Source organism: Lathamus discolor, chromosome 1 (assembly GCF_037157495.1).
Source record: "Lathamus discolor isolate bLatDis1 chromosome 1, bLatDis1.hap1, whole genome shotgun sequence".
Taxonomy (NCBI): domain Eukaryota; kingdom Metazoa; phylum Chordata; class Aves; order Psittaciformes; family Psittacidae; genus Lathamus; species Lathamus discolor.
In genome coordinates, this window is record NC_088884.1 from 104,473,935 (window position 1) to 104,496,732 (window position 22,798).

Consider the following 22,798-nt stretch of genomic DNA (forward strand, 5'->3'; position numbering starts at 1 on the left):
AAACTACTCCACACAGGAAAAGGCTATGCTACTCAGACTGAGGTTACTTGGCTAATGGCAGCAGAAGGTGCATACACGGACAAAACTGAAAACCACAAACTGGGATGGCTGGGTTAGTTCTTCTGGGCACCCCTACAAACTGCAGACGAGGTGCTCTCCCACAACAGACATTAAATGGGTAGCACAAATGACTGCACACTCTAGCAGGCATTTGAGATGCTGTGCTGCTTTGAAACGGGTTGCAGGGAGAAGGGGTACCGCAGCCCTATAAAGCTCTGATGGAGAAACCCCAAAATGCTACCGGGGAGGCTTGCCAGCCGCATGCCCACGCAGCCTGCTGCCAAAAGCTCCTCCAACACAGGAGAGCTGGGGTTTTGCTGTCTGCGAAAACTAGTCCTTCAGGAAAACACAGCAAAAAAGCATTTTAAAACACCAGAGCATTTGTTAGCTTACAGAGCGTTTCATTTGCTCAGCACGGGATCAGTGGCCAACAAGAAAGATCAGTGGACGCTTTTGATTCACATTCCCTTTAGTAGTTTGTTAACATGTTCCCAGGAGAAGAATAATGATTCCACTCCCAACCTATAAAGCGGAAATGAACTCTCTGCGTGGGTGTTTCAAACGCCACCTTGGCCCTCATACAAACCAACCTCCACCACTCACCTTTTCAAGCTCCCGCGGCTTGGCATTCTGGTGGCAAGAATTGCTCCTAATTCTCTGCTCCTTGCTCTTCTCACGTCTACTCGCAAGGGCTATTTCATGGAGACTCTCTGTAGGCACTACTGGTGTGTAAACCTGGGTTAGGCAGTTGTCAGCCTGCAGGCAAAAAGAGAAAGGAGAGCTGAAAGACTGAGGTCTTCATGAGCTATTTCCCTCCTAGCACAGCTTACCAGAACCCAGGGGAATTTCCTCTTTCAACAGTTTGAAAGAGCTTGAGAGACCACGAGACAGTGGGGATGCTCTAGCGTGCGCACATCAACATCTGCTTCAGAAACACAGACCCCATTTCTCCACAGGATCGGTCAGACGTGTTGCACAGCACTCCTGGATCACTGCTAGCCCTACCTGTCACTCACTAAGAGACCAGTCTACAGGAAAGCTTCGTCTGTGTTTGCCACTAACCGACCCTGCTGCAAACTGAGACAACATATCTAAAAAGCATCAATTGAAAAACCAGATTAGGTGCTGTCCTCGCAACACTTGTGCAAAATATTCTGCACGCAGCACTGCTTTCAAAGTGACAAGAAGCTGTGCCAGCTCTCACATGTCTCTGCAGTCTGACAGGTCGGCTGACAGGCTCCTGAGGTTTAACCATGAGAAAACCATTTACCAGAATTGTATAGCACATCAAGTCCAGCCTCTTCCGAGTCCTCTGCCTACACAGCCCAACACACACTTCCCTCCGCATCAAGCAAGGCACAAGCAATGAGCGAGGTCTGAAGGCCTCTGAAGTCAGTCAGATAACAGAGTGGGATTGCTACAAGCCCTGCCTAATCTAATAGCACTCTGACATATTACAAGAAAGCCAACTAACCCTAAAACAGACAACAGAAGCTGCAAATCAGACGCAATTCTCTGGGACCCATTCTGAAACTACGGTGTGTGTGTCAGCATCACCCAAGTGTGTAGCTCATTGTCTGGACACCAGGGCACAGCTATGCTCTCGCCCACATCAATTCTCCTCAGTCACAACTCTGCTTCCAAGAGGAACCGCAGCTCTTCTCCAAGAAAGAGAGCCTCAAGTACATGAAAGGTTTACCAAGACTCCTGGGTCCCTTCCGCTGTGATTTTCTTCTCTATCCACATTCAACTGGCTGTAGAACACGTGGATAAACAAAACATATCCTCAACTTCCTTTGAGTGAAGCTACCTCGAAAACTGGTTTAAAACCCAGTTTGTTTTCCCATGGATTTAGGGGTTTTCATTACGTTTTCCAAACACTACGTAACACTTATGTTTTGCCAGTGAAGTCGCCAGTTCCTCAAGGAGTGCTTGACAAACACTTCAGGGTTAAGCAGGTAAAACTCTAATTATGCTGTTACTAAGGGTTATTGAATTGATCAACTCTAGAAGGGGAGCAAAGGGCAGGAAAAGTCTGATGATGCAGCATAGATGTAACAGGGACACCTGAACCATGACAATATTTCAGGTCTCCGGTCCTGGCTGCACTCAGACAGCAGGGAGGCTGAGGCAAGAGGCTGTATTAAGCAGCCTCTGCGTTTTATCTGCATTCACCTCAGGCGCTGACGCTCTCAAAGGTTCCTTGGCTTCACTGCCGCTTGTCTCTGAGTCTGAAGAGCTGTCTGTGTCACTGGAGCTGTCTGAGTCGCTGGAGCTGTCTGAGTCTGAAGAGCTCCCTGAGCCACTGGAGCTGTCTGATTCACTGGAGCTGTCTGAGTCTGAAGAGCTCCCTGAGTCACTGGAGCTCCCTGAGCCACTGGAGCTCTCTGAGCTGGAGCTGCTGGAAAGTGCTGATGCCACAGTCTTGGGCTGGGACTGTTGGGCACTGCAAGGCCACCATGAGATAAAATTAGAAGGCAGCATAGGTGAAGTTTCTTATTATATTGAGATGGCAAGATTCAAAACTAAAACTGAACCCCCCTGTTTTGGTACTGAGAGGAGAAAGGATAAGGCCGAGGAATACAGTGCCATGCTCAAAAGATAAAGCACCGGAATAGAAAAACTCCAGAAGTAATAAAACCTCCAAGTCCATAACCAGGTCAGACAAATCTGTGAGCAGGACTGCTGCAGTCTGCAGCTACATTTAGCCAACCAAACATTAAGAAGGAACCAAAACTGGCAAGTGCTTTTCTGAAAGCCTCAACCCTCAAAAGAAAAGGGTGCCAGAAAGGCTAACAACACAGAAACATCCATTCCAGGATGTTCTTCCAGCAAAGTTTTGAATTCATCTGTGTTACTTGGGCCAGGTGCTGGAACTGCTTCGTTAACAGACATGTCAAGCAGCAGCAGTAGCTTTTGCAATACTCTCCTCGCTTCAGAAGTGTTTTCCTCCAGCACTGGCAATGGGGGTGGGTGGAACTGAGGCAGAGCCATGACTTTGATGCAGTCCTTTCTTTTGAAATGGGCTTATGTATACTTTTTTTTATCTTTGAAACTTGTTCCATACGCCAGAATCAACACATTTGTATGGATCGGAGGCAAGTTTCTTGAAAACCTTGAAAATTCTGTGCTTCTCCACTTTCTATAACACTGGCAAGCGGCCATTAAGTCTACCCTAAATATTGCTTCTGACTAACGATACATAGCAGGAACTACTTATAAGGAGCTGCCTTTTCAGGAGGAGCTGAAACAGCCTCTGTGAGTCTACCCAACACTTTTCCGTTCTTCACCTGCTTGGCTGTTTTGGGCATCTTTCTAAACGAAAACTGGACTCACACCTCACCCACCACTACTACAACTGAGAATCCCCTTAGCTCCAGTGTGATCTTCAGAAACTCTGGTGGAGGGGAAGAGAAGTCGGGGAAATATAATTCTGGTTGATAAGAAAAATCCAGCATGCCTGGATTATTCATTTCTCATTGGAGCTTTCTGTAAAACCCCACACAACTAACGCCAATTTTCAACAGCAGCTTCGGGCAGCTAGAAACCAAATCCTGTATCTACAGGAGAAACCAGGAACCATTACCCATCCATCCCCTCTATTAAAAAGCAGTTTGTTTTTCCCTCCTTATTTAGTCTAGCTACTAGTTCGAGAACAAATCTGTACCTTGAAGGAGCAAGTGGATTGTCAGCAACCTGGTTTGTTCACAAAAAAAGGAAGAGAATGAGAGTAAAGGTTAGCTTAAGGCATTCGGAACAACGCAACAAGGCGTGATGATTTAAAGGGATGTCTGCGTGCCTGGTGTACAAAATATCTAAAACTGACTTGGTTGTCATCACTGTCTTCGCTATCACTGACTTCGCTATCACTGACTTGCAGGTCTTCCTGGAGCAGCGCTCTGAAAGACAACCAGAAGATAAGTATCAGCCAAGGCAGACGCACTTTCAAGCACCAGACGCTGAAAATGACTCGGTTTGTGCTTGCCAAAAGAATCCAACCTCCCACATTCTTTATGAACGTTTGGCATTCTCTATCTGCTAAACCCTGTCATTACCTGAATGAAAGATAAAATGATAACACACAATCTAGGAACATTTTATTGTACTTTTCAACTAATCTCGGGACATTTTGAAAAGGACGTCAGGATCATTGCCTGACATCCATCTACACACAACAAAGATGAAGTTCTGTGAGGGGAATGCTCCTCGCTTAAGTTTATCTAGCACACTAACACAGCAGCACAGGGTGCGAGAAGTCTGATACTTGTACATGATGAGACTGGCATGCTATTGGGCTGCACTCAGTCCCCAAGGGACAGAAAGCATCATCTGTGCACCAGAAGCTGTGCACGCTCATGCTCTCTGCTCTCAGGGGCTGTAAATACTTCTTCTGTCACAAGGGCTCTCTTTTTGCTGCTCAAGTCTTCTACCATACATACGTAAGTAAATGCCTAGGGCCAGGGATGGAGCATTCACAACCTCCCTGGACAACCTATTCCAGAGTCTCACCACCCTAACAGGAAACAACTTCCTGCTTATATCCAATCTAAACTTTGCCTGTTTAAGTTTTAACCCGTCACTCCTTGTCCTGTCACTACAGCCCCTAATGAGGAGTCCCTCCACAGCATCCCTATAGGCCCCCTTCAGATACTGGAAGGCTGCTATGAGGTCTCCACGCAGCCTTCTCTTCTCCAGGCTGAAGAGCCCCAACTAAACACTAAAACTTTAAAGAAGTCTTATTTCTGCAAGGACAGACAAAGCCGGTTTCCCCAAAACAAGGTTTCAACAAATTCTTAAATAGCTTCATTAAAGACAACAAATCTGCTTCAGCAATTATAATGCCTTAATTGGCTCATGACATGACAAACAGACACCAAGTTTTCATTTGCAGGACCTGTTCTTTTGCAGCTTAGATACACTCCATCAATCGCCCTCCAAAGCTATAGAAAAGCTCTCTTAGTGAGAGAAGGACCGCTAAAATCAGCATCGCTTGCAAAACAACCCCAGTGAAAGCAAAGGCTGGTCCTTCCCTGCCAGCTGGGTTAAAGATGCATCACCACAAATGAGTGTGATATTTCCCCCTTTAAAAGAAGGGTTCTTCCATTCCAGCATTGCCAGCTGCTAACTTAGGGCTGTATACAAGAACGAAAGCCGTCTGGGAAACCCTTGCGTGCTCTGTAAAGCTGAATGCTTAATTTGGGCACACAAATGCGCTGGGATTTCAGCTTCTAACTAAGCAGCACAGGCGCTGTTTGTTTTCAGCCAGCTCCACTTGGTAACGCAAGCTACTCCAGGCAGCTGAATTTTCAGTCACGTGTGCGTTAAAGAGCAAAGAAAGCAAGCCCTGTTGTGCGAGTGAACACAAAAAACAAAAAAGAAGGGATGCATGGGTTCAAGGGAAAGGTGTAGAGGAAGTCCCTGGGGAAATCTTTCCTGACTCCATTTTGGACATTAGCCTAAGCCACCCTCTTCCTCCCGCTTCAACTGTCTTTGCCCACTGAGAAGCCCGCAAGGACACTGAGCAGAGAGGGGATGTTGGCGAAGGACAGAGGTATGTACCGTGCCAAAGTTACAATTCTGAACCTCTGCGCTAAGAAAGGAGTATTTTCAGATTCTTGTCTACAGTCAAAGTCCCTTCTGGCTCTGCTGCCTGGAAAACTGACTAAAGCTCAAAAGGGAGTTTCACAGGCAGCTGAGAAGAGCTGAAGAAGATTGTCTGGGGAGGAAGGCAGAGCCTGGAGCAGCTGAAACGACTATGCTTAATAGTGCAAAGAAAATTCCCAGAAGTCATTCAGGAGGAGCAGGCTGGGGTGGAAGAAGGAGCAGCAAAAGAAAGAACGGATTAAAGCAGCAGCTAACTACTCAGCAGGACACTATCCCACAGTACCAGCCAGGGGAGGCTCCTCTGCAGGATGTTGGAACAGCACAAAAGGGGTTGAATTTCACAGACCTTACGGAGCTTGAGTGCAAGACTCTACAGTCTCAACCAAGGTGGAGAGGTGCTCTTCCTCATTTGGGACTGGCCCAGTTGTGTTTGGGGTTTTAATTAAATTGTTCGTGATAAGGAAACCAAGCTCTGTAGCCTGTAGCTTGCAGCCTTCCACGGAACAACACAGTATGGAGTAATATGAGATCTTTACGTATCACATGAACTGATGGGCATTTAACGGTTCAGCAGTCATGTTGCACACTTAGGCCCCTTAGTCTTCCAGACATGGAAAGATTTCTGTCTGTTACTCGGGGCTCAGAACCTATCATTGCTGCCATCTGGACAGGTTAATCCTGACAGGTTAATGGGCAGCCCCCACAAAACTACTTTCAAGCTGTTTCTCTAATTAACCTAATTAATAGGTAACCACTGTCAGCTACAAGGACAGTACCAAGTTACTTATACGCCAACTTCAAACTTCCTATTGGAGCAATTAATTCATTAGTCAGCACTCCTTCCCAGCCTTGTCAAACTTTTGTAGCCATTATGCATAAACATCTTACACTGAGAGTCAAATTTTCAGAAGCCTTCTTCTGACAGAATACATGATAGGAGAAAGAAGAACTATATAAAGAGAAGCAGAAACATACACATTCTGTTAAAAAAAGCTACGGAAAAAAGCTGTAGCTCAAGTAGCAAGCAGTAAGTGACAAGATGTTAAGTAGCTGCAGGTTAACAGAGCAAACAAGACCCCCTTCAGTCTGGTACTTTAATAGCTGGGGGGTTTGTTTCGTTTTTAACACAGTCATTACAACCATGACACAGCGCAGTGGCGGACTTGGCAGCATCTGGCTAACGGCTGGACTTAAAGGTCTCTTCCAACCAAAAGAATTCTACGATTCTATCATGAAACAGTAATGTTTCTGTTGGTGAAAAATTCCCTGCACTGAAATTTCCTTGGAAAAAATCAGACCGATAAGACCGTACTCTTCAGAATCATCAAGTAAACCAGATTTTAACAAGTTTCACGTTCTTTTAAGTAACTGCACAGTAGAGATGGTAACTGAGTCTGGTTACTTACGATGTTGGTGTCTGAGAACGAGGCAATGTATCTGAAGGTCCAGCATACTGTCCTGTAAAGCAAAAAAGAATCGGTTGGGTTTATTTGAATCACCTGTAGCGTATTTTACCCTATGGTCTCTGAGCATCAGATTAGAAAGTCGTAACTGATTGCCATTGAGATTATTTATCACTCCAAATGGGGCTTCCTAATGAAATCGTTTGTTCTCTGCTGAACTGCTGCCTTAATTTCTAGGTAAGGAATGTATACAGTCTCTTCAGCAATTTCTAAATTCATCAACGTTTAACAAAGCACAGGCAATCATGTCCCTTAATCAATGTAAACATTTGATGTTCTCAATGTATGACACACAAAACTATCTGTCAATATACATATAACAGTGCGCCTGCTTTTGGATTTCTACTTACTCTGATTCTGTGCTACACATCCAACATGCTGCGACTCCTAGAGAGAAAGCAGAAAGTGCAAATTGAGACTCAAATACATCATCACTCAATAGCACTGTATCAGTGATCTGAGTTCCTTGTGTTTGTTACTGTAACCGATACTTTGAGCAACTTGTCAAAGAATAACTTCGAAGCGTCCAACAGTCTAAGCTGTCCTGACACAGCTTAGCATGGACAGAAATGGTATGTGCTACGGCTGCTAGCCCAATACTAAAAAAAGAAATTAAAAGAGCTGCCAAACACTTCCATTGAACATAGCAAATGTTTCTGTTAACCAAAACATGCTTTGGTTGTTAACAAAATGAGATGCTTCAAATACTTCTGAAAAGCAGTCACATTTGAAGCCCACGATTATGTAAGTCATTGAAACATCATTTATTCATCCCCCGTCAAACATCTTACAAGTCTAAAAATACAAAGCTTGCTCAAAATATAAGACTAAAGATAATTATGTTACCATATAGCACACTCCAAAAAAGTTATTCAGAAGCAAAATCTGATCACTCAAGTAAAATGATGCATTGCAAGTAACCGTTACACAATTCAAAATCCATTCTGACTTCTAAAGATAATTCTCTCCTAAAAGCCCTTACCTATGAAAGGAGGACAAAATCAGATGAAAATATGTGCAAAAGCTGGAAAGCTCTCTTCTAATTTATCAAAAGCCTTGGCAAAAAGAAGGTGTTTACCTTTGTTGGTAATGGAAATTTGGAAGGCTCTGCAGTAGTAGGAGTAGGAATATCTGCCAGAAGAGGTGGCCATGGTTGGATCATTTCCTGGAAAGCGAATGACAGAAGTGGGTTACAGTATTTTTGCTGATACAGGAAGCCGAAGTTTTACCTTTAAGAGCTTTATATTCATGTACAAAAAAAAGCTGACCCCCTTGTAAACCCAAGAGGCAATACCACAGCAAGAAGCCCTCTTTGAGCTCAGCAAGCCAGACCATCATGAGGACTTGCTCCTTTTCTCCAAGCGTACTTGCATTGCCCAATTAGCAGCAATCTCACTGAAGCTTGTAGAGAGTTAAAATACTTCCTATGTTTGCAGGATTAGGCTATCGCAGTTAATAAAGGGAAAAGTACATAAAACCTGTATATGAGTAACTCTGGACTTTTTCAAAGTTCAGGAGCTTCTTATTATGGGAAGTTCCTATATCCCCTTACAGCAAAAACACTCTGAAAGGCTTTTCAAAACTCAAGGGGGTCAGCCAGGGAGCTCTGACTGCCAGCCATTCCTCATGCTATTCTACCTGAAACACTGGCTTCTGCTTTGACTGACCAAGATGCCGTTGTTGCAGAGCTCCAAGACATGGTTTCAAACCAAAGATAGAGACTGCCTGATAGGATGTGTCTTTAGGAGCCTTTCTGCACTGTTGCCCTGCCCTAACTCTCACCCAGCTACCAGCTTGTTGGGCTAAGCCATGGTCCAGGTGAGAGCAGAGCACATAGACCACAGCCATGAGGTAGGGATCAACAACCAACCTGCCTCTTCTGGCACCACAGCTGGACACAGATGACTGGGCTACAGCTTTGGCTTGCACTGCAACACGTGAACAGCCTAGCACAGACAATGATCTTTCTCTTGAACATATGCTAAAACACCTTAATGGGGGTTAATGTAGACAAAGCCTTTGGGGAAGCTGGGGCTCAGAAATTCAGAAACATTTGGTTGAAATCACACAAGACAGACTTTTCTTGTCTCCCTATTAAGTTTCAATCATGAAGAGTGTAATACTCCCAGAAATAAATGAATTCATATGGCCTGCCACCCTCACTGCCTTTCCTGGAACACTTATCTTATTTTCACTCTGTGCTCAGCTAAAGGGTCACATGTACTCAGACCCAGCTGAGTACTGGGAGCCCGTGCACTGCCCACAAAGCCATCTCTGACACAGGTTGAAGAGACAGGTTTGCGTTAGAGCTGGCTTAGCTTTGCGCAGATGTACTATAATTACAGTGACGGAGAAGCATAGCCCAGCAGCAGCGCCATGCACACAGTAATATTCCTCCTCCCCCCCCCCTTTAATGTGTACAAAATACAAATATGTAGATCTATTATTTAAGAGCATCTACCTTCAAAATTTCATTAACGGCTTGGGCATCACAGCGGAAGATTCGCTACAAGGAAATAGAAAGAAGGAAGCAGCATGAGCTTGTTTGTTTACCGAGATAAACAGATGCACTCATTAAATATTTGCTTACCAGCTCTTCTACAAATGCCATGAAGTCCATTAATAATAAAAGGCTAAAAAGCCCCATGAGAAGGGCAGTTTATTCTACAAAGCCTGTGGTTTTCAAGTCTTTAGTAGAAGCTATATTCTAATAAAGATGAGAAGGAATGAAAGTGAAAGAAAGTTCATTAAACAGTGGTGCTTGTTCAGTTCACAGGATTCCCCTTGTTTCATACCTTGTGTTCTTCTATGCACCCACGTGCACTCAGCAGCATTAAGAAGCCAGTATAAAGCCCTAAGCTTGGAGAAGGCAAGATAAAGGTGGCTGTAAGTGGAAGAATAACCCACCAGACCCTTAAATGCCAGTTCCTGGATTCAAGGGAACACCACCTGTGATTAGAAAAGTTGAAAAGCAGTATCACAGAATCACAGAATCCCAAGGGTTGGAAGGGACCTAAAAAGATCATCTAGTCCAACCCCCCTGCAAGAGCAGGGTAACCTACAGTACATCACACAGGAACTTGTCCAGGCGGGCCTTGAATATCTCCAGTGTAGGAGACTCCACAACCCCCCTGGGCAACCTGTTCCAGTGCTCTGTCACTCTTACAGTAAAGAAGTTCTTCCTGATGTTAACGTGGAACTTCCTATGTTCCAGTTTACACCCATTGCCCCTTGTCCTATCACTGGATATCACTGAAAAAAGCCTAGCTCCATCATCCTGACACCTACCCTTTACATATTTGTAAACATTGATGAGGTCACCCCTCAGTCTCCTCTTCTCCAAGCTAAAGAGACCCAGCTCCCTCAGCCTCTCCTCATAAGGGAGATGTTCCACTCCCTTAATCATCTTTGTGGCTCTGCGCTGGACTCCTTCAAGCAATTCCCTGTCCTTCTTGAACAGAGGGGCCCAGAACTGGACGCAATATTCCAGATGCGGCCTCACCAAGGCTGAGTAGAGGGGGAGGAGAACCTCTCTTGACCTACTAACCACTCCCTTTCTAATGCACCCTAAGATGCCATTTGCCTTCTTGGCCACATGGAGCAAGACTCTTATAATTCCAGCAAAGCAAAGCTAAAGTACATCTGCTTGCCATTGCTTCCAGCAGTAAGTTTCACTTCTACATTTCATGACAAACAAAACCATGTCTGGGTGCTATTTCAGGTCCTCTGTGAGCCCCAGTTTAACCAGCAGTTTGCATGCAGCCAAGTCCCCTGTGGACGATTTCACAAGCACACTTAACCCACTCAGGTCCACTCCTCTCCTTTCCAAGGCAACGCTAAAGTTATGTCACTGAAACGATGCCGTACCTCCAGGCACTCTCCTGCTTCTGTCCCAGCGTCAACCCAGAAGCCCCACTCACAGGCAAGACAAGACAAGACAGCAGCTCCAGCCTGCCACCACCCTCACTGCAGGTTTGAAAACAAATCAAACCATTTCCATGAACTTCTACGCTTGCTTTCTTCAGCTGACACTGAAGGCTCCTGGCAATGCAAGCATTCTACATCAAAATGCTCAGTAAACAACAGTTGCACTCTCCTGTTCCTGCCTGGGTGCCTGGAGGAAATAAAACATTCTTTAAAGAGTTTACATGCTTTTCTAACTCCGAGATGCATTATTTTGCTCAATCTAAAACTAAATGCATGGACCTCCTTCTTGTGTTCAAAGAGCTCCGGAGAAAAAGAAAAAAGCACTGGTTTGTCTGCCTGAAGGAGCAATCGGGTTTGTGTTCTGGGGGAACAGACTGTTGATATCTTCTAATGAAGGAGTCTTCAAAAATCTGGAGTTGCTGACAGCAATTCCTTGTTAGCCTTCATCTAATAATAGTATAATTGAAATCCAAACAACCTAAACATGGAAATTAAATGCAGCATCACCTGCATATAGCCACGTAAACCAGAACTTGCCTGATCTTGGACATCCATTTGTCTCACACAGGCAGCTGGTTTCTGCAGCATCGCACTCGTTTTTGAAGGCAAAGCTGTGGGAAAAGTCTGAGAGGAAGGCCGAGTGTTGCTGCTCAGGTTAATGTCTGAGCTGCCCTGACTTTCATCTTCAGGTGAGACCGGAGGACGAACTCCATGAATCCCGAAGAAATTCCACTGGGGTTTGGAGATGATGAGCCCCATGACATCCTCATAATTGCCCAGCACGTTCCGAATTCGGTTTGACAAGTCATCTCCTTTATGAGTCTGCAAAAGAAGAACAGAGGCAGAAATGGAAAAAGCATGGACCCTCAATTTCAAGACATTCAGCTCCATAAGAGAGATTCTTCAGGATCTTAATTTCATCACCACGTATCACCACAAGCAAAGTTACGCAAGCTCATCTTGATCCTGCAGTGCAGTCCCTCCAAAGCAACTGGGACTGCTCTACTCACTATTAGTTCTTCTGAGCCAAACTTGTAGGTGCGCCTGCAGCCTTCAGGAACACTAACATCAGACCCGCTTGTTTCTATCACAGCTGCCCACAGACAGGCAGCCAAGCTGCTCTTGGGTGCTCTCCCTCAAACTCCCAAACTACAGGAAGCAGCCCCCAAATCAGTCTGCCCAACCCAAGGACCTTACTGCTCTTGCACCATCTTCAGAGCTTTAAACACATACTCTGATGAGTTTAAGTTAAGCAGATGCGAAGATGCTGGTTCTGCACGTATCATACTCAAGTCTGCTACACCATCTGCAGAAGCCACAGCTCTGCTCTTACGCTCCCACCATCTTTCCTCCTCTCCCTCCACCACACCAACCCCACCATTACCTTATAGGGTGCTGCAAAGATGGGAGGCTTCTCAGGGAGCTTGTTTTTCTCCTGCTGAGCCTGCCTAATTCGTCTCTCTCTCTCTCTAGCACGCAGCAGGTTTCTGTCCTCATTGTACAAGCTTTAGGAAAGAGAGAAAGAAAGGATGGTTAACACTTTACACCACTGTTATCAACAAGTACCTACTGTGCTTTTCAGACAACAGCGTATGTCCAGCATGAAAGTCATTTTGAACAGGATGCTTATAATTGACAAATCAGTTATGTCATGTTACCGTATGGTAATACAATACATACAAGGTACAGCAATCATCCTTCTCAGTGGTTCCTATTCTTGATACCATACATCAAGAAAGGTGGGAAGGGAAAACTATCCATCCATTGAATTGTGAAACAGTAGCTCCAGACTCTTTTCAGTGGTGCCCAACGACAGGACGAGGACCAACGGCCATAAACTAAAAGTCAAGAACTTTCACCCCAACGTGAGAAAGAACTTCTTTACATTAAGGATGGCAGAGCACTGGAACAACCTGCCCAGGAGAGTAGTGGTGTCCCCCTCTCTGGAGACATTCAAAACGTGCCTGGGCACGTTCCTGTGTAATCTGCTCTAGGTGGCCCTGCCTTGCACCAGGGAGGTGGGCTAGATGATCTTCAGAGGTCCCTTCCAACCCTCATGAGCCTGTGATTCTGTGTACTTCTTCACCTGAGAGTAAAAAAGAATCTACTATTTTGAAGGTGTTGCCACTTTCAGAGATTGAACTTTGCCAGCTTTATAAACAGGCTTGAAAACTTAGTCTTTACTTTAAATGGGCAGTCAGAAAGCTGCTTACCTGCCAAACCATGCAGTTGCATTTAAAGCAATCATGCAAATGTATTTAAAGTGGTGCTCTCAGAAATTTGGAGAGCACCAGGTCAAATCCCCCTGTTCCTCCTCAACCACATATGCATACACTCAATTCCACCATCCCCGCATCAAAACAGCAATAAAGCTGTGGAACATGCGCAGCAGAATAACTTCGTGGAAAACCAGATCCTTTAAACTACACCACCTCTGTGAAATACTGCTGCAAAATCTGGGAATATTTATGGACATTTGTCAAGCAGCAGCATGGAGGCACAGTATGTGGATGCAGGTACTGGCCTCCTCTCCTATTTCTACTCTACTCACAGGCACACTATGTGCATGCATATTTTTCTCTCCCCCCTCCTCTTTCTACACCTACTGCACGGTTTAGTTGTAACTTTACAAGTCTCTTGCAAGGAGCTCTCCTGAGGTGTTCAGGCTAATCAAAACCTACTGCCACAAGGCGCTCAGCTCCAGCTCCGCACCCCCCTGCCCACTCGTTCTTTTCAAGCTGCCACCGAGTATGCTTTTGAGCCCAATGATAGTATTCAGTGCAATGGGGATGGCACAAACGGACAATTTTAAGTTCATTTTAATTCCTCCTCCTTGACCATCACCTGTTTTCCCTGTCATTTTTTCCCGTCAGTTCTTCAGCCATAATTGTCATCATTTGACAGGCAGAGGAACATACGGGAAATTAAAAGACATGATGGGGATCTACTTGTGTGTCCCCTTCACTTTAACATCACCCCAAAGCTCCTTCTCCCACTTGACGTCTTCTGATACATGTGCATGGCTTGGGCAGCACAATGCTGCTGACGTCTCAGCCTGCCCTGTTACTATTTCTGTCTTGATGCACACCATGAATGCCAAATACTCAGACCTACACGGTACTTTTCAACGCAACTGCAACATCAAATACACAAACTTGTTTGTTTTCTCCCCAGTACTTAGCACATTCCTCATGGTGTTGGCTGGAGTACACAGCACACACACATACTATATGCTAGCTTTCCCCCAAATCTACTTTGTTACTGCAGTGTGCAGATCGTTGCAGCACCCTTCAGATCCAGGCCTCTCGCAGACAAGCTGTTCCGCTGGCACAGCTCTCTGCTGAAGCCCAAGCCGACAAGAAATGAAAGCACTTTAAAACGCTCATCTAAACAATACGGAAGAACAAAAGCCACAGCCAATCCAATCTCTTTTTAAAACAGATAGTTTTAAAATGAGTGAATCTCATTTTTATCTTCCCAGGTAAGAGACGGTTTGCCTCCTTCAGAGGGGACAGAGAAAGACCCAAAAGCCATGAGGTTGAACGCAAGCCTTTCTCGGGGAACACTGTCAAGGCTAAGAGAGTAACTTCTCTTCTACAAGACCCATTCCCAGCCTCCCTAACAATCTCTGTTACCTTTCAAAAACTTTTAACATCCATCACGTTATAATCTGCATTATTATTTAGTAAGGCACATGCAATAGCACTGGAAGACTTGAGGTCCTCCAAGGTGTCCTGGGTTCAGCAGTAGCAGCCATTTTTTCCCCTTCTTAGGAGCTGGTGCAGCGCTGTGTTTTTGACTTTCGGCCTGGGAACGGTGCTGATAACACCGATGGTTTCAGTTACTGCTCAAATGTTTATAGATTGAGCAAGGACTTTGTGAGCCTCATGCTCTGCCAGGGAGGAGGGGAAGCCGGGAGGAAGCAGAGACAGGACACCTGACCCAGACTAGCCAAAGAGCTATTCCATACCACAGCACGTCGTGCCCACGATGGAACTGAGAGTTAGCCGGAAGGGCCAGGGCACTGCGGGGTTGGACTAGGTATCGGTTGGTGTTCGGTCGGGCTGGGGGGGGCAGGCAGCTTCAGCATGTTACTAGTCATGCATCATCTCTTGTAATGACTTCATTACCCCCTGCTTGCTTAGCTTTCAATAGTAATCTAAAACTTTTTTCCCTCATCAGCTTCTTAACATTAAAGTGATTGGCAAGGAGAAAATGGAGATCAACTTTCTCAAACCAACAACAAATACATGCAGTACTTCAGATGGATCTGGTTAACAAGCTGGGTATGATTTCCACACACCACATGGCTGATGTTGGGAGTCAGTGGGGATGCACATGTTTATCTGTGTTCTCCCTTTGCATGGTAAAACTTCACTGGACATGACCTGGTATTAACTGTTTGGCTTTTTTTATCTATGGTTGCTGGATTGAAAGGGCAGGAGCTGTGAACTACTCAAATTACTGATCTTGAGGGAAAATACACACCAGCATGCCACTATCAGCACTACGCCTAGACTGAAAATCATTACTGACGATCCACAGATATTGGCATGACCACGTGTGCATCTCCCTGTCTGGAAGAGCACTGAGAGGTTGAACTACTACGCAGTGAGACTCTGCTGAGAAACAAGCACGTGGAAATTCTGACCAAGAGGTTTTGTGGTTGGTTTGGTTGTTTTAATTTGCAGATCAGGAGGGTGAGCCAGAGCTCACTGACATTGCCAACACAGTTATTATTGGTTCCAACGAGTCTTGTGTTAGGCAAAGAGAGCTCATTCTTCAGTCATGCAAAACAGGCCTGACCTCCGGCATACAAGAGCAAACCTCCAGCAAAACGAAGGGAAGCCGTCATTTGGACATGACACACCAGCTCACAAGGTTCATCTTCTGCACCATGCAGAAAACCCCCGAAAAAACCACTAACCTAACAAAAAACCAAAACCCAAAAACTACTAAACCAAAACACCCCAAACAACAACAAAAAATCCTCTAACCAAAGCCCCACAACTCCCCCCAAAATAGCCAAGCAGCCCTCAAATATTAAAAGGTTATGAACTTGGATAAACAAAACCCTATCCAAGTCCACAAATGTTCATCAGAAACCAAGGCATCAGCACACCTGTTCATATTTCATCCTCTTTACCACAATTTCCCTTAATAATTAAGACATGATGTTATTGTTAAGACAAAACAGAACATGTGTGCACATACAGGCACGAGCACAGGCAAATGTTACTGGAAAGAGGGCAAGCAGGACATCAGTCTGACACGGAGGAAGCACTGTGGAAAACCTTGCAGGCTATTTGTATTTGTGCTGTCAGTGCAGGTTCTTGTTTTGCATTATGCCCTGCTGTGAACACCTCACTAGATCTCAGCTTAGAGCAAGAGTTCAAACACTGACAGCAAAAACACCCCAAAACGCAAAACACACATCAAAAATCACCACACTTTATGATGCTGCAAGTTGTTTTCTACTAAAATACCGTGCTATTTCCATGTGGATTACGGATATCCTTCTATTTCTAGGCTGGCAAGCATCCAAATTCAGAGCAATCAAGCTGGTTTGCTCAGAGGTTCTGATTATATTCCAGGAAAAGGCAAACCCTAAACTACTGTAACTTGTGTCTCTTGCAACAATGCTATTGACAACGAGAAGTAGCTAGCTTTCCTATAGGTATCCCAACACTGAATTTAAAACATCTTAACCTGCTGCTTGCTGCAAAAGCAGCAGCTGTAACACTTCTAAAGGCCTTTCCTTTCCCTCAGCCTTCCCTCATCCCAAGCTCTCTCCCCAGCAATAAATTCTCTCTAAAGAGTGCGTGAAAAGAAAGGGAGGAGGGATGGAGTGGAGGGGAAGGGACGCTGCCTTTCTGCCATAATGCCAGTGCCTGCAAGTTGCAAAGAGGACGAACGGGCCTGCTCGGGTCGGCCTGGCAGGCACGGGTGCTCTCCCACGTACGGGTCTCTGGGCCATTGCTCAGCAAGGTCAGTCATGCGCTGGTACTACTGCAGGCCTCCCTGTGCAGGCATGGCGACTGACGGCCCAGGCTGCTGCCCATGCACAGCTGACATTGCCCCCATGTGCTGCTGCTCAGGATCCCTGTCCCTCTGCCTCCCTTTCTGAAAAGGGTAAAACCAACTTTCACTCCGAGTTGTCCTCCAACTTCAGTGTGCAGAAGGAGATGCAGTTGTAAAAGCAGAAGGATAAGGGAATAAACACCGAGTAGCTGCTTATTTGATCGTGCGGTTGAGAGCACCAGCCCTCCTGCCTCTAAGTTACAGACAAACTACCTGAAGACAACAGCTGACACTCATGTCCATCTGTGTGTTTTATCATGCGGGTGTCCAGCTTCCATGCTCGCAGTCTCATCTCATACTGAGGGGGCTTTCATTTAAAAACTAGCTGCATTGCACTAGATGGCATTCCTATTTCAGAGCAGAAGCAGCTGCTGTCTACTGCAATGTGCACTTCTTAAATACAAGCTTGTAGTTATCCTAGTCCCAGCATCTGTGGAGACACCTTTTCTGCCCACCGGTAACGTCACCATTTAGGGGAGGTGTCAATATGCTCTTCCAAGCTGTTGCAAACCTGGGCTATGCTGTAACTCACACCACTGCCCGGTCTCCCCAGATCAGTGCTAGGAAGCCGGGCAGAAAGCCCTGGAGAACCACAGCCGGCTCCGGCCCGCATGGGCCCGTGCCAGGAGGACAGGAGGCCTGCACGGCCTGCCAGGCGCCGCCACAGGAAACCCATGCGGTGGAGCTGCCTGCCAGGCTCCCGGGAGCTGTCCCTCACACATCCCCGCTGCTGCCACAGCTGCAGGGTCACCCCTGCTCCTCTCCACAGCAGCAGCTTCGATACTTGCATTGTCCCAAAAGCCCACTCCCAAAACATCCAGATCATGTTCTGCTATGCACTCAAACAGGCACATACTTCTCCATGCTGGAGCAGGTCCTTCACTGACTCCAGGAACGACGCGTGCCAAATCAGAAAGCTACAGGAATAAGTATTCCTAAGGAAGCCAAGTGGAAAGGCACTGAGTGCAAGACTCTTGACTGAGGCCCTGCGCTCCATACATGTGCAGCACAGGGACCAAGTTGGTTCTTAGGGTAAGGACTGAAACAACTGTATCTGGCCACAGAACAAATCAAGCTTCAGTCCAAAGGACAGAATGTCAGCTCATTAGATTTAAAGATTAACCCAGATCACACCTGGCTTCATAAACGTTCCAGGATAGGGGTATTTTTGTGCGTGTGCTCATGTGGGGTTTTTTCCTTCTTTGTTTTGGGCTGTGTTGTTTTTAAATGGCACAGGTCCTGCATTTTCATGATAAATTCTCTCAGCATTTGTTCAAATAGCAAAGCAACAGCAACACACACCAATACAGCTGGCAAAATAGAGCCTGAGAAGGTTTTGGTTGCAATTACCGGGTTATGCTATCATTACAAAATGCTTTCATTTGTTTAAGAATTACAGAAGCAAGGTTCTGGCCGTGAAAAGCACTGCTAGACTACATCAGCTGGCTATTGTGTAAGAGAAAGGAACAGCAACAAGCTCCCTGCACATAAATTCAGTCTGTCCCTCCAACGATATCTGAAAAAGGGATGTGTAATGAGAGAAACCTATCTACTGTAGGAGAGTTCATCCAGTTTATTTAACCGACTTGGAAAGAAACACACTTCCCCAATCACTGGGAACCAGACTGATTCATATTTAAGTAACGGAACAAGTAGCCTGAGAGCCACGGTTTAACGTTATCATTTCTGTAGACCACTTAATCCATCCGCTTTAATCCGCTGCGGTGCTGCTTGTGTGGAGTTGCTCTGTCCGGGCACCGCAGCGCCAAGCAGCGGCACAATGCTATGCTCAGCACCATGCTAAGGTAGGTACACAGAACGGTCCTTTCCAACTCTCACCATTCTATGATTTTATGTTATTAATGGTTCCCCAGTAAGCTACAGAACTGCTCTATACAAACACTGGTATCTCCTGCTAGGCAAGCCAAGAAAGCAAAGCAATTTCCCCAAATGAAACTTGCTGAATGACATGCTAAAAACAAGGGCCTTTTCCATAAGCAACTTACGGAAAAATCCACACTTCCAGCACATTTTTACAGCACTGTTAGTGTCATCCACGTTCTCTTTCAGCTTTCTTGCTTGTCGTTTCTTCATTACATTGTGCCATCTAACTTAAAAACTGGATTTTCTCAGCTGGGAAGAATTTCTGCCAGCTCCTTCACATATCACAACATCTGTATCCCAAGAGCTTGCCTATACTTAGAACAAAAGCCATACAGGTATTGCTTTATCGGCAGACGCTTTAACAGAAAATGCTGGGAGTACTGGTGCCACTTTTGTTCCAAAATAAACAGAGAACTGCAAGGGAAAGCTTTGTGGCACCTAACTGACTAAATGACCAAAAGTCTTTGTTTCAAAGGTGAAACGCTGAGTTACTGATTTTTAACAAGTTAGCCAATTTAGAAGGCCTTTTTTTGTCTATTACCTTTAATGCCTCGGTGTATGAGTCAACCGCTTTTCCATGCAGAAGGCAATGCGAAAAATCCCTCAGGCCTCCGAATACCACATCTCATTATTACAGTGTTTCTAAAAGCAGATTAGACTTTCCCAAAGAACGGAACACAGTTCTACCTACTTTTCTGTGTCTCCCCAGTTTGGGCAGTTACACAGGATTTCTTAAGCTCCGGGCTAGTATCATTGTCCATGACACAGGACCAGGCATCCCCTCTTTAGGACAACAGCTAAGCAAAGAAAAACTTCTATTAGTTTGCTAAAGCCAGCCCATGTAAAATGGATAGGCTTTGCAAGCAGATAAAGATCTTTAATGGTGTTCCAAAACCTCAGCAGAGCCACCAAATTCCCTTTACATATTTAGGGACTCATGCCTCTTGCTTCCAGAATGAAAGTTAGAGAATATCATGGGTGAAATCAGAAACCCAAAATCAAATCCAAAGCTTTGTATTTAAATATTTCTGAGACACAGAGCATCTAAACAGTTGAAAATAATGAGCTTTCAAAAATGAATGTGCACAAACCATACTCACAGGCACAGGAAGACACAATGTGGTATGAAGTCTGGTGGTCCAGAAGAGCTCGTTAGCCAACACAGCTTACATCCATCACCCCATGCCCATTCCCATGCCAGTAAAAGCTGCCTTATTCACCCATGTCATGGAGCTTACACTAACCTTTGGCCAACACAGTTATCTCACCTCTGCAATGTATTTGTTGCCTGTACCTTTAGCTATGCCAGCAAAACTTTTCACAGTAAAGAAGGAATTAAAGCTGTAGTGACAGACACAGGAACGGGGTCTTCTCAGTACTGGCAACACTAAGGCAGTCTTTAACAAAACCCATGCAAACCTTCCTGCTCTGCAGCATGGCCAGCCCATGCTGTCTTACCGTTAGCACACGTTATTTTAGCAAAGGTATGAAGGAACAGACCCCTAGACTGACAGCCTGTTCTCAGCAGAGCCACAGGCTTACTGGCACCAGGAAAACAACTTTTACTAAAACAGCTTGCTCTGTCGAGGGCTGTGCGGACAGGGAAAAGAGAAGCGCTTCACCAAAGCACTTCTGAACTGCCAGCACGTTCCCAGTCTTCAAAGTAGGAGGATTTTTCCAAAACAGCCAGCTGGGTGGAGAGGATCCTTGAGAAACAGCTGCAGACCAGATGTGAGAGCGAGCTTCTGAGCTGTGCTTGCAAAGATGAATTATCTGGAGAGAATCTTCCTAAGCAAAATCTAACAAGCTGCAAAAGCACAGGAATACTGAAAGCAATCTCTTACCACATGTCAGCAACACTCTACAGACGTAAACATCCCTTTACTGCTACACATTTGAGTAATTCATTTCAACTTCACATGCTAGCAGACACCCATATTTCAAACTGAAAGCCCGAGTCAGGCTTTAGGAGACACACTGCACTCGGTGAACTCCACTTCACTGTAGGCCATCTCATGAATGCCATCGTAGCACGCCTATGTATTATCCTGAGGCAGCTTTTCTATTCTATTTTAAGGGCAATTAAAAGCTTCATGCTGTCATTCACTATGACTGGGCTCAGAAAGATGGTGCTGAGAATTTATGCCATTCATTACAAGCTTGTCCATTTGTGCTGCATCTTCACATAAGAAGCAATGAGAAGATGCCTCTCTACAGTACAGATTCAGACCCTGGAAAATTATGTGATCTAAGAAAACATTCTCTTCTATACTAGCTCAGCTATACCATGACAGTAGCATTTTAAAGTTTTCAAGGGCCTATTACAACTTGGAACCCCACTGAAGAAACAAAACAAACCCAACCCCAACAAACCTACTCGAAAAATCCACTTCCCTGGGAGCATTTCTTCTGCAGGGGGGAGCTTCGGCTGCAGGCCTGTCCCAAGGCAACAGACTCCAGGCTCAGAAAGTCCAGGCAATAAGGAACTGTGACCTAAACATCCCCAGCAGCCCACAAAACATGCCGTGGATCAGCTAGGCATTTTGCTCTGGAGAAAACTGGGCTGTGTTTCTACAAGCAGGGCTGGTAGCAGAGTATGAACAAAACTGACAGGTGTTCACAGGATGTAGGCATGCTCCTTTTGCCTACCGCACAGGACTCAGACCTTGCTCCTTCTTCCTCACTGTCACTTTGAGCCACTCACTGTTCAGGACTTCATTCTCTGCCCCATTCGCCTTACAGGTCTGGGATGCGGTGCCCTGACCCCAGTGCCAGAGTAGCCCCTTCTCAGCCAGTTTGCTAAGCCTGGGGGTACTGCTAGGCCCTGCTCCCATGTGCCCTCCTGCCACCCAAGAAAATGGCTCTGTGACCTCCAAGACACCGAGCGTGTCCCTAGCCTTGGAGCCGAGCCAAGCTTCACAGCCTGCCAGCAGCACTAAGATTTGTGCTGCGGCCTCTCTTAGCATGCAGCCTATTACAGCAACGTGCTGATACAGCAGGCCAGTAAATCATGCGAGTAAGTGATCATACAAAGGAAAGGGAAAAGATCCTGCAAAATTAAACCTTTGCCACTTGAAGTGCTCCCAGTCTCCCCACATGCAGAGAGAGCAGGTAGTCAGAGCTAGAGAAGAGCTCAGCTGTTAAGGAAGCAGTCCATCTTGCCACCCTTCTTCCCAAACCTCAGGGCTCTGTCCTCTTGCAGTCTGCAATTCAAAGCCAGCTCTTGGCTTCAAACCTGCGGAAAAGCACCACTGTGAAAACACACTGCGGAGCGCCAAACTTCTGGGCAGGATCTACCGCCAGTTTTAATTACTTGTACTTATTCCTCGCCTGGAGCACAGGGGAGCAGGGTGGGAGGGGGCTAAAGAGCAACGAGAGGAGTTTCTCCCTTTGGCAATCCTCAAACGCTCGTTAAAGCATCCTAAAAGCTAAAAGGCATTTATCGGGTACCTCAAACAGCACCGCTTCATCAAATACCGTGACTTCAGAAAAGCTGCCTCCCCCATGCTGAGGCTGAAATCTACTTTAGACAGGATGCCCCCCGGGCCCCAGCAGGCAGAACACAGTCATCCGAAAAGGATTTAACCGCCACTGCTGCATTCGCTTCAGTTCTACTCCCTGACAGCAACTACACCGGACCCTTCTTTTTCGTACTCTTCCCTGCAACCATTTCCCACCTATCCAGCAGACCTGCACACAGGCGCACGCAACCTCCCATTCACACTGCCAGCCCTCCAACCCGATCATACATAAAACATTTACCACCTCTTCAAACACCG

General features: G+C 45.7%; 1 protein-coding gene across 1 annotated transcript in view; it reads right to left on the minus strand.

The window, feature by feature from the left end:
- Positions 1–786: 786 nt before the first annotated feature.
- LOC136006318 (AF4/FMR2 family member 1-like) overlaps positions 787–22,798 on the minus strand; it is a 107,184-nt gene continuing 85,172 nt past the window's right edge. The window contains 1 exon segment of the mRNA XM_065664359.1: positions 787–816. Within this exon segment, the coding sequence (XP_065520431.1) occupies positions 812–816 (5 nt within the window). The 3' untranslated portion in view covers positions 787–811.